This window comes from Seriola lalandi, unplaced genomic scaffold (genome assembly GCF_002814215.2).
Source record: "Seriola lalandi dorsalis isolate HSWRI2012SDOR001 ecotype SW California unplaced genomic scaffold, Sedor1 jcf7180002049771, whole genome shotgun sequence".
NCBI classification, from domain to species: Eukaryota; Metazoa; Chordata; class Actinopteri; order Carangiformes; family Carangidae; genus Seriola; species Seriola lalandi.
Genome location: NW_019520324.1, coordinates 25,459 through 40,525, shown reverse-complemented (window position 1 = coordinate 40,525; position 15,067 = coordinate 25,459). Strand labels below are relative to the sequence as shown.

The following is a 15,067-nucleotide window of genomic DNA, read 5'->3' as shown; positions in this document are numbered from 1 at the left end:
CAAAGTATTAAAATGTATCCTTTTAGTTTCCCAAACCCTTTATGATCCATACTTGGTCCATTAATTAGTAGCATTGCACTGAGCTTTCTGTGTCGCCTGCATAGTTAAGAGTTAGAAACTTAGAAGACTGAATAAAAGTGCCACTGCGTGTGTGTGTGAGAGAGAGTAACCAAATAACCCACACACTGTCATCAGAGTTTGATCCACACATTGCTAAATTCTGATTGGTGCACAGTGTGTCACACCCTTTTTCCAACTAACCCTACCTACTTCAAATCAGTAAAAATAAGCACAGAGATAAATTCATCCCATTACTCACAGTGAGAAGTTGATTGAAAATATAGGTTTTAAGGGCTTTTAAGAAATAATGTAAAAAAAAATTAAATTAATTCTGTGGATTAGTGAAAGTGTGGAAACTTATAATTCAGAGACACATTTAATGCATTAGTCCCTGCAGAAAAAATGCCACATGGTTATAATTGATGTTAAATATTTTATTGGAAAGTTGTGCAGATTCTTCAACAGGCCCACATATGTGCTTTTGTTGTATTTATGTACCTCCTGCCGTCAAACAAAAACACACACACTAACAGACACTTTCACACACTCATGCTCTTTCACATGTGATTTTGATAACAGCTATTTCATTCCAAGAGGAATACAATAGAGCACATGCTGTATTAATTATGTGAGAAAGAAACAATCTTTCTCTCACACTTTCTTTAGCTAAATTAACAGCTTCTACATATCAAACACCTTGTGCTGTTATCGCTGATACTGTACTTATGTGTGCACTTGTGTGTGTGTGTGTGTGTTTGTCTATCTTAGAGTCGTCAGCTGGAGTCGGAGACGGGGACAACGGAGGAGCACAGTCTGAACAAGGAGGCCAGGAAATGGGCAACCAGAGTGGCCAGGGAACACAAAAATATCATTCACTACAAGAGAGTAAGATGGGCACACACATACTCATGTTTGTCACATATACCCATTTTAAAAATACAATATCTGAAACAGATACACACACTGTTTCTAATCAAGTTATGTGTTTGTGTGTGTTGTTTTCAGTCTCTGGAGGAGTGTGAGAGCCATGGCTTGCCCGCCACGGAGCAAGGCAGACTAGATCTGGAGCTGAAGATAGAAGACACCAAAGAAAACATACGCAAAGCCGAGGTCTGTGACTCAGTGTCGACATTTATCTTTGATAGCAAAGCATAAATGATAGGATATGTTCTCTTAACACCGTTACCTTAGTGTCTGTGTTTAAACTGTTCACACGGGTTTTGTCCGGATGCTGCATTTTCCTCTCACAGTCCAAAGACATGCAAGGACAGGTGAACTGGAAACTCTAAATGTGGTTGTCCATCAGTGTCTTAGCTCTGTGATAGACTGGCACCAATCCAGGATCTAGCCTGCCTATGCTAGGCTCCAGCCTATAATACCATACCCAGGATACGCAGGTATGGAGAAAGGACGGATAGATGTTTCCTCTCTTATGAAATATAAAAAAATATCCTGTGTATATTTATGCGAGGGCAGCAGTGTCACTGCGGTGTTAGTCTAGCAAACAAACCCTCTTGTCACAGCGAGAGCATAGAATTCAGCCTTCAGTCATATTTCCTCCACCCGGTGTTTGTGGCTGAGTGACTAATTATTTGGTCCATATTTTGAATGCAGTCAGTGGCACTTGGCTTTGAGTCCGCTCATCAGCATGGCTCATGAAGGAGGGTGGAATTAACAAACAAGGCCCAGGATTGATCTGTCTACCTCTTTGTCAGATCATTCAAGTTATTCGACCATTCTTATCCACACAGCCCAATAATCCCCTGCTCTATGTGGCTCTATGTGGTTTTGCTGCATTCTGTTCAGGTGTTCAGATTTAAAGATACTTTTCCAGAGTCATGTCCATCACAGTAGCTCAGTGAGACAGTACACAGGTATGATAGCAGTGTAACTGTAAAAATTCCAGTTATTATATCTAAACTATGAAATCTAATACTGTGAGTGCCAATTTATTTTTCTCTTTTTCTTTTCTTTCTTGCTCTTTTGGCTTTTTCATCCATCTCTCATTTCATCATCTTTCCCTCCTCCTCAGCATCTTTCTCTCCACTCCCTCTCTTTTCCTTCTGCACATCTCAGCCTTTCCACTCGCAGAGTTATCGATCATTTATGTATTGATTCCTGCAGATTCAATGTGTCACACTATGAATGAGAACACTGCATCATCATCTCTCATCTTCCTCACCTCAATTCTGTCTCTGTTCTCTCTCAAAAGTATCTGTGCTTTTTTGGCTTTTCATCTCTGTTGTGTTCTTCAGTTTCATTGTCTTCCTTCACTTTGCTTAGCTCTTTCTCTCCCCCTGTTGCCTCTTTGCATCTACACTATGTTTTTTTTTTTTATTATCAGGCTTTCATATATCTGGCACCCTCTGCTGTCAGGTTTGGTCAAAAATATTTCATTCCTGAAGTTAACCTCTGGCAGATCAGTATATCTCTACACTTTTAATCATCTAAGATATTTTTTGCAAATATTTTGTTAAGATTATAATTTTACTGCTTTTAAGGTGATAGATAAAATAGTTTTTGGTAGTTATTTCAATACCTTACACTGCAAGAATATTTAAGCAACACTATCAATAGCTTGTGATCTCACTTGCTACAGAATAATTAGGGAGTCTTTTCGTTGCAAAGTGCAAACATGTGACCACACCATCTTCTTGCTACCCCACCCTCTCTGTCTTCCTCTCTGCTTCAGTCTCTCTCGCTCACACTGTCTGTATGCTATTCTTTGCTCTTCTAGGCCACCATTACCTTGAGTAAGATTATGAATATTTTATGAGCTCATTTGGTACAAATGACTTCATCACAGAGCTCTTATCACAGAATTATGAAGGGAGACAAAGCAGTACAAAAGACATTATCCAGGTTTGATTACAGCATTATCTGGATAGTGATAGTGCCATCCTTTCCTTTTACATGAAGTCCCATCTTCATCCGATATAGCATTTTGCAGAAGCCATTTCAAATTATTGTGGGCAAGAAAATTAAGCTAGACCTATATTTAGGATAGAGATTTAGTTGTCAGCCTATATCCAGTGAATGCCTATTGGTGGATAAAAGATATTTTTGAGGCACCTTTACCCATTGGAGAAATGCATGAGGATGTGTTTTGCTGAGTAATAATCCAGGTTTTACTTTGGTATCATCATCAGCTAAAACTCATTGCTATTTCAGAAGCAGCATGTGTGAAATACAAGCTTGACGACAGAAGGTTGCTACCAGCCAGTAAGAGAGATTGATGGCATAGTTGGCCTCGCTACCTGTCCTCATTTGCTGATTTTTCATAAATTGCCCAGTTTCCTTGTCACAACAACAACAAATGCTGAGTCAATGCACTGTCTTTGCTAAAACTGTGACCATTATTTACTGCATGTCAAACTGCAGGCATATCTGGGAGCAAGATACAAGTTTTAGGTTTATTTGAGAAACACCTGAATCAATCATTTCATCATCATATACAGTACATACTGTAGTAAGAGCAACGTCAGAAGATTTCTTATCTTGTCTCACAATCTTCCATCTGGGTATTTTATGGAAAACACGCTGCATAAAGCATAAATCACATTTCCTTGAATCATGAACAGGTTTAAAGAGACATATTCATAATCCATACAAACTGTTTATTCAGAGTTTATGGTTATTTTAAGAACATCTTAAAAAGCCAGGGAGGCTGTTGCATTTATGGAAGAGTTACGGGGAGTTAGGTACGATTTTATTTCTTGTTTTATGGTCACAGAAGACTTATCAAAATAAGCAGCACAATCCTTTGAAGTTGTAATGTTGTTTTAAATCTTTAAATCTGTTCTGCAGTGTTCAACACCACGCAGTCTTCAGAAGCATCGTCTTCTTCTCACCTCATTTTGAATGGAATCGATAAACACTGAAAGAAACAGTAGAGTAATGTATCCTCTGCTCCACTGATGTTGGTCTGATTTTATGGTCTCCACCTGAGTGCTGATAAAAGACTCTGGAAACTGAAACTAGACACTGTGCAGGTCTGTGAAAAATTACTTAAATAGTTATTACCGTTACAGAAATGGCACAGCATGATTAAGTGATGCATACTATGATAAAAGTCAAGTGAAACTTACCATAACTAAATTGTACTGCAATGCATTATATATTCTATCTATATATATATACATATATATATAAAATATGATGAGAGTGTGCTCCAGGCTAGCCGTTCTACTCTACTGGAGCTTCCATTATTAATAAAACAACATGCATCAGAGGTAACTGGAAATCAAATGAGGATGAATCTGCTGTACATTTCTTATCTTCTTGAGAGAAAGTAACTCAGTGAGACAAAAAAAAAAATATTTTCTTACAGTCTGAAATCAGTGATTTTGGGCTCAGAGAGACTGACAATAAAGGTACATGGCACCGGATGAGGCTTCAAGAGATTAAGGGACTTACCTGACATACTACATTTTATATAAGTTGCATTTATACAGTATACAGTATCTTATCTTTCTTGTATGCTTACTTTCTAGTAAAGTTTGGAATCATCAATATTATAATGATGTAATCATTGGCCTCTCTGCTTCCTCTTTGTAAGAGGTTCTTAGAGGATGAGAGAGTGAGAACATTTGAGGCAAGAGGTTGTCTTCATACTAATGAGCTGTTGACGGCTTTTCTCAAACTGGCTCCACGAGACAATCTGGCCTAATTAACACGCGGCGTCACAATCCTTCAGAAACAGAAGAGGCATTGAGATAGTGCTCCCAGACACTTTATAGCACAAGCAAACAAAACTAATAAGAAAATTGATGGGAAATATCCTATATATTATCTGCACTAACATGTTAGCACCTTTGGTAAATAGAACATGGACATGGAGGTGTGTGCACATGCACCATATTTTTTGGTTATAAAAACAGATCAATCACTTGCCTGAGCTGTTGATATCTCTGCTACTGAATTGTTAAACAAACTACAGTACTGTACCTATTGGTAAAGGCCCAATTTGATCCCACTGTGCCTCGTTATGTTTGACAGGAGGTTGTAATACCTTACATATTTGATGGTTTTATATTCTTTTAGTTTGTTGTTTCAAATCTCACATACATGTCATGGCTTCACCCAACAAGCAAATCTGTTCTCAGCTTTTGAGCAAAAAAACAGCTGGTTGCAGCACTTTTGAAAGAGAACCAGAACGTTTTAAATGAGCCATAATTCTGTTTTAGTTACAGTCAGACAGCTGAGTTTTCTTCCTGCAGTGTCTCTCCACCTATTTTCCTGTCTACCTTTCTGTTGGTTTTAATGATTACAGCTGCGCAGCCAGACTGTCTTTCTTTCCAAGGTTGTGCAGTCTTTCCACCAGTAATCTGTGCTCACACTACTGGCTGCTTATTCTGTTGACTTTAACTACTGAAAGTATTGTTGCAGTGTATCAGCCAATATTTTAATTTTCCTCCTCTTTAATCCGGTATGTTAATGGTTGCACAACAGCAGCAGCAGCTAAGGCTGGTGCTTTCCTCTAGCATTTGTTGAGTGCTGCTAACAGAAAGGAAAACTGTGGCATTTAAGGCGCTCAGGTACTTTATTGATCAAAGCTGGTGAGTCTGTCTTGACAATGTGTCTGTCTGCCTCTGTGGGAGGGAGTCATCAGCTATCAATCTGCTCTGTCAGCATCAGTGAGAAAGGAAAGGAGAGGGTAATGAAGGAGGAAATTGATGAAAATAGTGAGAGACAGCAAGAAAAAAGAGAAAGGATCAGAGATGAAAGAGAAAGCTGAGGAGGCGAGACAGACTGAATGTAAGTCTCAGGGGTTTCCCTACTGGTGGTTATAGCCTCGTCATATTGTCTCATTAGCAAAGAACACGGCACATGTCCAGTGTTCACAGCTCATTAAAAGAAAGTACAGCAAGTTTTGAGAGACTACATGACACAGATTCGACACATTTTGGGGTGCAAATCCAGTTCACATCCTTGTTCTGTCACTAAATTATGATCAAATACAGCTGAAAGGCCAAAAGAGAAAAACATTAAAACGTTTTTCTTCACAAGTTTTTCCAGTGAATATTGGATTTAAACAGAATTCCCATGGATACTTTATATCCTTGAAAGTTTGTGAACGTGAGGAAAAAAGTCAAGGCTGCAAAAGCTTTTGAAAATAGACATAATTGAAAGTGCTTGACTTTATATATTTTCTGTAAAAACAGACACTGAAGTTTTTTTAAATGTTTTTTCTTAATGTCAGTAAATAGGCTAACTGCAGCTGCATGCATGTGTACAATAGACCACATAGTCTGCCATCACTGTAACACACAGCACAGTTGAGAAGTGTTTACACAATTTAGCCTCTCTCTCTTTTTAATTGTTGCCCGTGAGCGTCTGTATAGCCTGCTAGTTCTCATTATAAAAATTATTAGTGTTGGAACAGTAATTAACATTGATCCGTGTCTCAAACTATGTTGTGTTGGGTCCTTGAATTTGAGGTAATTGGGCCTGGAAAACTCAGTGAATTTGATGCTGAGGCAGTTGTGGGACTCTTGTTTAAAGATGGCTATGAGGTTCAACTTCAGAACAACTTCAGTTCAACTTGAAAAATTATACTATGTGCACTGAGAGAAGTGTATCCTGATTAGAAACAGATGCATATTGTGATGTCTGCTCTGGTATACAGGTTCACTTGAGGTCTGTTTCCCTGCATCAGTTTTAGAAATCCATTGTATGTGAGAAAATGGCTCCCATAGGGTGTTTACTATATATACATATGTTTGTTAATAACTAATTATATTGTTATTGCCTTGTGTTTGTTTTGTGTCAGCATCATGATTAAAAATACCTTTGTGTCTTTTCATCTGTGCAAGTTTAAGAGGCTAGTCTTCCATCACTAGGAAAGAGGTTCCTACTTATGAATAAATATAAAGCAGGGAGACTGACACTTTTACAACCTGGAGACCAAACTGACTGCAACCAGACTGCTCTTGCATTTGAATGTAAATTCAGCTTGTTTTACAACTTTGTATTTTCATAGTTTGGCTCATTATTCCTAACAGTCAAGATAACATTTTACTCTGCATGGGCACACAGTGGCTCTGTGAGATAAAGGTTTGCTTTGGTGTCCATAATAAAGGAAAATAGACATGTTTCAAATAGGATCTTATTTTAAATAAAATAGGACCCAAGTTGCAATGTTCTGTACTTGTTTTTTCTTTAGACTAATATGAGAAAAACTGTGTAGGTCAGTGATATATTTGATGTTGTTTAACCAACAAACCCTGTCTCTCTCCAAAGACAATAAAATTGAAAGCTGAGGCTCGGTTGGACCTTCTACGTCAGGTGGGGGTTGCTGTGGATACCTGGCTGAAGAGTGCAATGAATCAGGTAGGTTTAGTTTGTGAGTGTTGTAAAAAAAATGTGTGCATATACTCTTTCTCTCTCTCTCTCTCTCTCTCTCTCTCTCTCTCTCTCTCTCTCTCTCTCTCTCTCTCTCTCTCTCTCTCTCTCTGTCTCTCTGTCTCTCTGTCTGCGTGTGTCTGCGTGTGTCTGCGTGTGTCTGCGTGTGTGTGTGTGTGTGTGTGTGTGTGTGTGTGTGTGTGTGTGTGTGTGTGTGTGTGTGTGTCCTGTCACGCATGAATACCACTTAGTGTACTGCAGTATGTGAGTGTGAGTGTGCCTGTTTGCAATATGTGTATAAACTCCCCCCCACTCTCTCTGTGCATGCTGTAGGTGATGGAGGAGCTGGAGAATGAACGTTGGGCCAGCTACACTTCCCACGATCCCTCACTGTCGGTGAGACACCTCCCCTCACTGTGCCTACGTTGCTGCTTTCTTGCCAAGCCAGCAGAACTCATTCTGTTTTCACAAAAACACAAAGTTTATTAATGAAATGTGAAAACATTAGAGGAATTAATGAACAACAAAACTGCTCACATAACATAAACCTGAATGTTACTAGAACTACACTAATACATAAATACTTACAGTACATGATAAATAATTTTTATCATCAATTTATAAAGATGTGATTGACTTGGCTAGAAAGTGCAAATCTCACACTCATGAATCAAAATTAGAAGGGTACCTCCTCACCACACAAAATAAACCGTAGCTGTTTGTATTGCATGCATGGTGGCCTCCTTAACCCACTTCAAACCATCAAACCACTAGATTGTGTCACTGTATGTTAGTCACATAGCTGCTATTGACTCATCTCGCCCCCCAACAGTTTTTCTTCATGCACCACACGAAAACTCACTCAATTCAACACATCCAAAAAAATGTCATTTTAAACTCCAAGGCACTGACTCATAACCATAGACTTTTCATTCTTTATGATTTCATTATAAGTGAAAACCACCCAGCTAGAATAGTTCTCCAGACAAATCACTTCCTGAATGATGTAAATTGCAAGATAATTGACCTCAGCCCTGCTGCCTAATCATCTGTCACGCTAGTTACAGCCTCTTAAAACGCCCCACTTCCCCAGTGGAATACTGATGTAGTCTATGCACAACTCTCTAGTTTTTAGTTCATCACTCCTAGTTTTACTGGCAAGATAGACTGAATACAGATCTGAAGCCTGATCTGAGGAGTGGGCTCCAGGTAGTTCCACATTCCCCTTCCCTCATTTCTGGCTGTAGTAAATTCTTATTTTTCCTTAACAAACAAATACTTTGACATATTTGGAAGTAGACTTATTTGTTTTCTTCCTGAGAGTTGGATGAGAAGATTGATACCATTCTTATGTTAAAATCAGCTACCAGCTCCCGAAAAGTTCACTGATGTTTTGTATGGATTACTCAAGACATAACGTGTTAATTTGAGAGCTTTAGAGATGCTGGTTGGTGGATTTTGTTACCTTTGGACAGAGACAGGCTAGCTGTGTTCCCCTTGTTTCCAGTCTTTACCATAAACTAAGCTAACTGGCGGCTTGCTTGCTGTAGCTTCATATTTGGCATACAGACATGAGAGTGATGTCGATCTGTTCATTCAGCCCCTGGCAAGAAAATGACTAAACACATCTCCCAGCATTTTCAACCATTCTTTTAAATTAAATTTAAGTTTTAAGGTTATGTTTGTGCATTTGTTTGTGCGTTTCTGTCCGTGACTAGGAGTGTAATCCCACATGGGATTTTTGAGGAGATGTGGGTGTGTGTGTGTGTCTGTCAACAGCACTAAACATAGTCAGTCTGCTCCACTGGAAGCACTTGACATTCTGCTCACATGATATTGCAGCTGACAGCTAACACCAGAGAGAAACAAAGTCTGGAGAGTGAGGGAGAAAGCAGTCTAGGAAGACTTAAATGAAGAGAGAAGTAGGGATGATCGAAGGAGTTGTGCAGTGAGAGAGGAAGTTGTAGAGAGACAATTACTGAAGAATGAGAGAGAGAAGGAGAGAGAGTTAGCTGAGAAAAAAAAAAGAGGTGGTGTGATGTGGAGGAGAGGGTGAGGGGGAGAGGTGAGGAGTGAGCAGCGTCAGAGTGATAATGCTGAAGTAAAATTGGAAGCTGAGGTGAGAGAGATGGGGGCTTGTGAAAAACTGCAGAGAACATAGAGGAACATAGTGTAAGGCCATATTATACAGCAAAAAAATATTAGACTTGCACAGAGCCGTGTCAGCTGGGATTGGCCCCTCTGACCCTCAAGGGATAAACGGTATAGCTCATGGATGGATGGACAATGGTGAAAATGGTGACAAAAACAAAGAATTCCCTTTTATTAGCTGCAAGTCTTTTTTTTTTTTTTTTTTCACATCCGTTGGAATGCAAGTTTTCTTTTAACTTTCCCTGCCCTATTTATAATATGAATCAGTTGGAGACTAGACTGCTGAAAACTCCTCCATCTGCTATGGGTGTTATTAAAAGAACAGGCCAGGAGGTACATTTAGTATTCAGGCATTTGACAGCAGTTCAACAGCCTTTGATTTTATTTGGAGTGCACCGGAGCCTTAAGAGACTGACAGTGGCAGGGAAAGCGGCACTACAATAGAGAGGTGCAACAAAGGAAATGAAGAGACAGAGATGGAGAATGGGGAGGAAAACAGTAGGAAGGATTGTTAACATTACTTTGCTGATTAGGGAGAGGTCAAGAAGTGACCGATGGCGAGAGAGAGAAGAAAGGATGGATGGAATATGAATAATAATCTGTAGAGGAGGCCACAGAAAAACAATGAGATTGGGGAGCAAGCACTTCCCTCTGCCCCTTTGTCATTCGACTCAGCTTTATTAATACGACCATGAAATACAGTAAACCATGAACCCTAAAGTCCCTTAGGCAGCCACTGCCTTCATTACAATATCACTTTCACAGTTATTACCTCCAGGAACAATAAAATCTGGTTGGTTGGTTGATTGGTCTGCATCTCAGCTGTATTGCTACACACACTGAGAGATGTATTTTTTGGTGACATTTTATTGGGTTATTACTGAAATACATGCTGGTCATTTTACTTCAGGGATGGAATGAAATTGGCCCTCAGGCTGTGCAGTGTGCTTTTAAATCAGTGCAGTAAAGTGGATAGGAGTGACGTAACAAAACAAACATGCAGCCAACAAAAAAATGTGTCCTTCAACTGGCACTCAAAAAATATAGAACTGGACATCAAGATGTCCTCCATCACATTGAGTCAATGACTCCTGCCAGTTATGTATACCAAGGTTGTGTCCAACATCTCTCTCTAGTTATGATATAAGAACTGTCACTGCTATGGGAGCACTGCAAAATGATTTGTTGCGTCCAGGGGAATTAATTAACTCTTAACCCTGTGGCTACTATGTACCACCTGCCCACAGGCCACAACAGTTACCCTCCTTACTCCAAATTCTGAATGTGTAACATGCACACTAAAGAATTCCCACAATACAACAGTAGTGTACATAGCATGTACACAACTGTCTGTTAACAATCTAATAATGCAACTTGTCACATTCTATGGATCCACCAGTTTGTCCGGACTGAAATATCTGAACAATCAATAGTTGGAAATTTTGTACAGACATTCAACCTCCTCAGAGGATGACTCTTGCTGACTTTGGTGATCCCTTGATGTTTTCTGTGGCAACACCACCAGTGCTACAAAATTAAAATTTGTCAATCCCTTCAGCCTCAGCTGTACTATGTGTTAGCAGGTTAGCTAAGCTGGTGAACATGATAAACATTATATCTGCTAAATATTAGCATGTTGGCATTGTCATTGTGAGTATGTTAGCATGTTGATATTAGTATTACACATTGCATTTATGTTTGTAAAGCAAAATAAGCGTGTGTGTTTCAGATATAAGGCCATTTGATAATCACTCTCAGTTGATAGCTTTAACAAGAATCTGTTAATTTTTAAAGTATATATTTTTTGGGGCTTTTGTGCCTTTATTGGACAGGATAGTGGAGAGAGACAGAGAGAGGGGGAATGACATGCAGTAAAGGCCGTCCGATGCGGGACTTGAACCGGGGCCAACTGCAGCGAGGACTGTAGCCTCTACACATGGGGCGTCTGCTTAGACCACTACGCCACACGACACCCCGAATCTGTTAATTTTTATTAGGGAATGCCTTAGGACTACACCTGAAGGTTATTATTATTTCCCTGGAGAACAGATTCCTTTGTCTGGGAGAAACACTTAGGAGATCAGCTCATATACAAAAACACACATCTGTTTTGTTCCGCACCGGTGTAGAGTTTACTGTGTCAACAGAAATCTGATGACTAAACACAATGACTTAGGAATGGATAAACACACACACACACACACACACACACACACACACACACACACACACACACACACACATACACACATACACACACATACTCTTTTGTTATGGACAAGGCAGCTTGCTGTGTGTGATGGATCTTTCTACCAGCTGGATCACATGACCTTCATATAAGCCAGTGAAATTCTCGTGGAACAAAAGAGGGAGGGGTCGGATCATATGAAACATTAGTCCCTCCACACCTGTTTCTAAAAGCTATAGTACACACACTGTGCAGGAAAGAGAGACTCAGGCAGGAATAAAAGGTAAGGCAGCATGGTATAGATTGGTTTGTGAAACTAGCACAGAGGAAGGAAAGGTGTTTTTTTTTTCTTTCAGATTTTGAATTTTATATATTCAATATCTGCTTGACATCATATGGAAACAACATTTTTGTATTGGGGCACGTTTTTGTTTATTTGGTCTGGAGTACATATTTTTTTTACTCTGGAGCTTTAGAGGTGAATGGAGCTTTTCTTCTTTGTCCTTGTTTTTTATCAGAGGTTTTCACTTTATCTGACTGTGTTTGTGTTTATTTTGTTAAAGGGCACAGTGGACCTGGAGCGTGAGGAGGGTGAGGAGTGTGAAGAGAATATGGAGGTTTTTGACGACAGCAGCTCTAGTCCTTCGGGAACCCTTCGGAACTACCCGCTTACCTGCAAAGTCCTGTACTCGTACAAGGTAAATGAACCAACACACACACACGGTTACCCTCTGCAGTTACATGGTTACACCTACACATATTATGAAGCAAGGAGAGGAACACCCACAACACACAGTATCATATACATTCCTGTACACGATTAGGCAAGTAAAGTTGAATATCAGTGTTGTATTTATATGAATAGGAAAATACGGACGGGTTTGTTATTGCCATGAAATTCTCAGGTTTTTAAAATGAATTATTAATGATGAACTTAGTCTTCAAGTTACAGATTGTTTTCCTCATTGTTTTTTAATATACTATACAGAATGAATGTCTTGTGATCAAAGAATAAGATACATGAATAATACTGAATGTTATAGCTACATATATATATAGTCAAGAGTAGATTTCTCCCACAACACACCTTCCTTATTCTCTCTGTTTTTGTTAAACTCTATTTTCTTTTTCCTTTCTCACTCTTAGTCTTTCTTTCTCTGTCTTTAACACTGTTGGTGTGTCTCTCATGCAGGCCTCTCAGCCGGACGAGTTGACTATCGATGAACAGGAGATGTTGGAGGTCATTGAGGATGGAGACATGGAGGACTGGGTCAAGGTGCATAAACACACACCAAGCATTATGTCATGTGTCTGCTTTTGGATTTACATGGTTGTGTGCTGTGTTGTTCAATGAACGCGTTCATTGAAAATGTTCATATTTTTAGTGAACGCTGAACTGAACAAACCAGTTTACAAATGATGAACGTGCATCTACTACTGCTGAAGCCAGTTTGTTTGAAACTGTGACCTTAGTTGAAAAAAAAAAAAATGAAAGAACAAAAACTAGTTCATTTTCATCTATATGAACTGAACTTTGAAACTGAGATTTCTTGGTGTTTTTTTCCCTCCTGTCGTGTGTGTTCATGTGTGAAATTATCAATATGTCCATATTTGCATTTGTGAATGCACTTCATTTTGTGTGTGTGTGTGTGTGTGTGTGTGTGTGTTTGTTTTCCAGGCTCGCAATAAGACCGGCCATGTTGGGTATGTCCCAGAGAAATACCTGCAGTTCCCGACCTCCAACAGTCTGCTGAGTATGCTCCAGTCTCTGGCTACACTCGACGCTCGATCACACACCTCGTCTAATTCAACTGAGCCAGAGCTGCTCTCTGGCTGTATCAATGGAGACACAAACAGTAAGTATGCTGTAAACTTAGGAATATTCTTTGTCATAATTAAACTGCATGGTAGAAATGTAAGTAAAACAAGCTAGCTAATTTAAATGAGTTAGATTTTTCCTATAATGAAGTTATTATGTGCCACTGAGTGAGGCATTTTCTTCTTTACTGCTCCATTGACTTCCAACTGAATTTGCTTAGCATGGTGTTATTGTAAAGAGCGAGTTTACTGTTTGTCTACTGAACAGAAGAACAAGAAAGCAAGAACGGAAGAGAAATATGAATATGTTTTGTCCGTCCAGATTTCCTCTCCATGCATTTATATTTAGCAGTTTGAAATCTTGTTGCTGCTATTCCACTGCCTCACTGGAACAGAAATCATAGCAGAGTGGTTGTATAAAATTGAGCAAAGAACACAAAACACCAGTCGTTGGACTTGCAGGGCAGTTAAAAAAAAATGGGCATGAGCGGCGCTTAATCACAAATATTCACTCTCCTTTTGGCTTCTCTCTTATCTCTGGTTGTATCCAAACATATATTGAAGCTGGACAGTCATTTTCATTCTTTGTTCTTTCCTAACCTTCTTTCTTTGCAACTTTTTCTTTCTTCTACTCTCTCTTTCTCCTACCCTCTTTCCATTCCTATGTGTCTGCTCCACCTGAATACTTGGACGAGGAACATGAGGAAAATCTGACACCTAATTATCATTGCGGTTCTCTATATCTCCCTCTCTCCAGTGATGTGTACCATTTTCTTTATGACAATGAGGGCCAGACAGACAAGGAACTACATTTCCCAGGAATAATAATTCTTTCTTTGCATCTCTTGTTACTCTCCGTCTCTCTTTATCCTCCTTTCTTTCTCTGCAGCGGTGTATGTCCGTGCACTTTATGATTACGAGGGCCAGGCGGACGAGGAGCTCTCCTTTTCTGAGGGAGCTGTGATCCGTCTGTTGAGCCGCGACACTCAGACAGACGATGGCTTCTGGGAGGGGGAGCTCAACGGGCGTGTGGGCGTCTTCCCTTCCGTACTGGTAGAAGATTTCACTGAAAATGGGGAGACCAGCGGGGGAGGGGTGGGTGACATACAGGTATGTTAACACCGACACTCACAGGGATAAGTCAAACAGATAACACACACAACAACATGTAATTCAGTGGGATAACTCAGTAAAGCAGATTTAAAATGGAGACATAACTCCCACTTAAATAAAACACAGACATTCAAGGCCTCACTCCTGAGCTCAGCTGGAAATCTGGTCTTATCAGTCTTTCCTCAGGGCACAAATACCAAGGATAGAGTGTAGTCTGCTGTGCCACTTTCTCCCCTCTTTCCCCTCCCTTCCTGCCTGTTGTTCAGCTGATCTATCAGCAGGGCAGAGTTCACAAATAGTGGATCAGAACTGCCATGTTCCTGCAGCGTCCTGATAAAAACCCTGCACTGCAATCACAGAAAGAAGTCTTATCTGTAGCACTGAGCGCTACCC

The 15,067-nt window shown here is 39.8% G+C and overlaps 1 protein-coding gene across 2 annotated transcripts in view; it reads left to right on the top strand.

Annotated features, from left to right (window-relative positions):
• The window catches only part of fchsd2 (FCH and double SH3 domains 2), a 66,940-nt gene that overhangs the window by 45,235 nt on the left and 6,638 nt on the right, over positions 1 to 15,067 (top strand). For both annotated transcript variants that reach the window (XM_023398733.2, XM_087171802.1), the window contains 6 exons: positions 7,303 to 7,392; positions 7,738 to 7,800; positions 12,307 to 12,441; positions 12,936 to 13,019; positions 13,422 to 13,599; positions 14,451 to 14,671. In XM_023398733.2, coding sequence (XP_023254501.1) covers positions 7,303 to 7,392; positions 7,738 to 7,800; positions 12,307 to 12,441; positions 12,936 to 13,019; positions 13,422 to 13,599; positions 14,451 to 14,671 — 771 coding nt within the window. The remainder of the gene's footprint in view (positions 1 to 7,302; positions 7,393 to 7,737; positions 7,801 to 12,306; positions 12,442 to 12,935; positions 13,020 to 13,421; positions 13,600 to 14,450; positions 14,672 to 15,067) is intronic.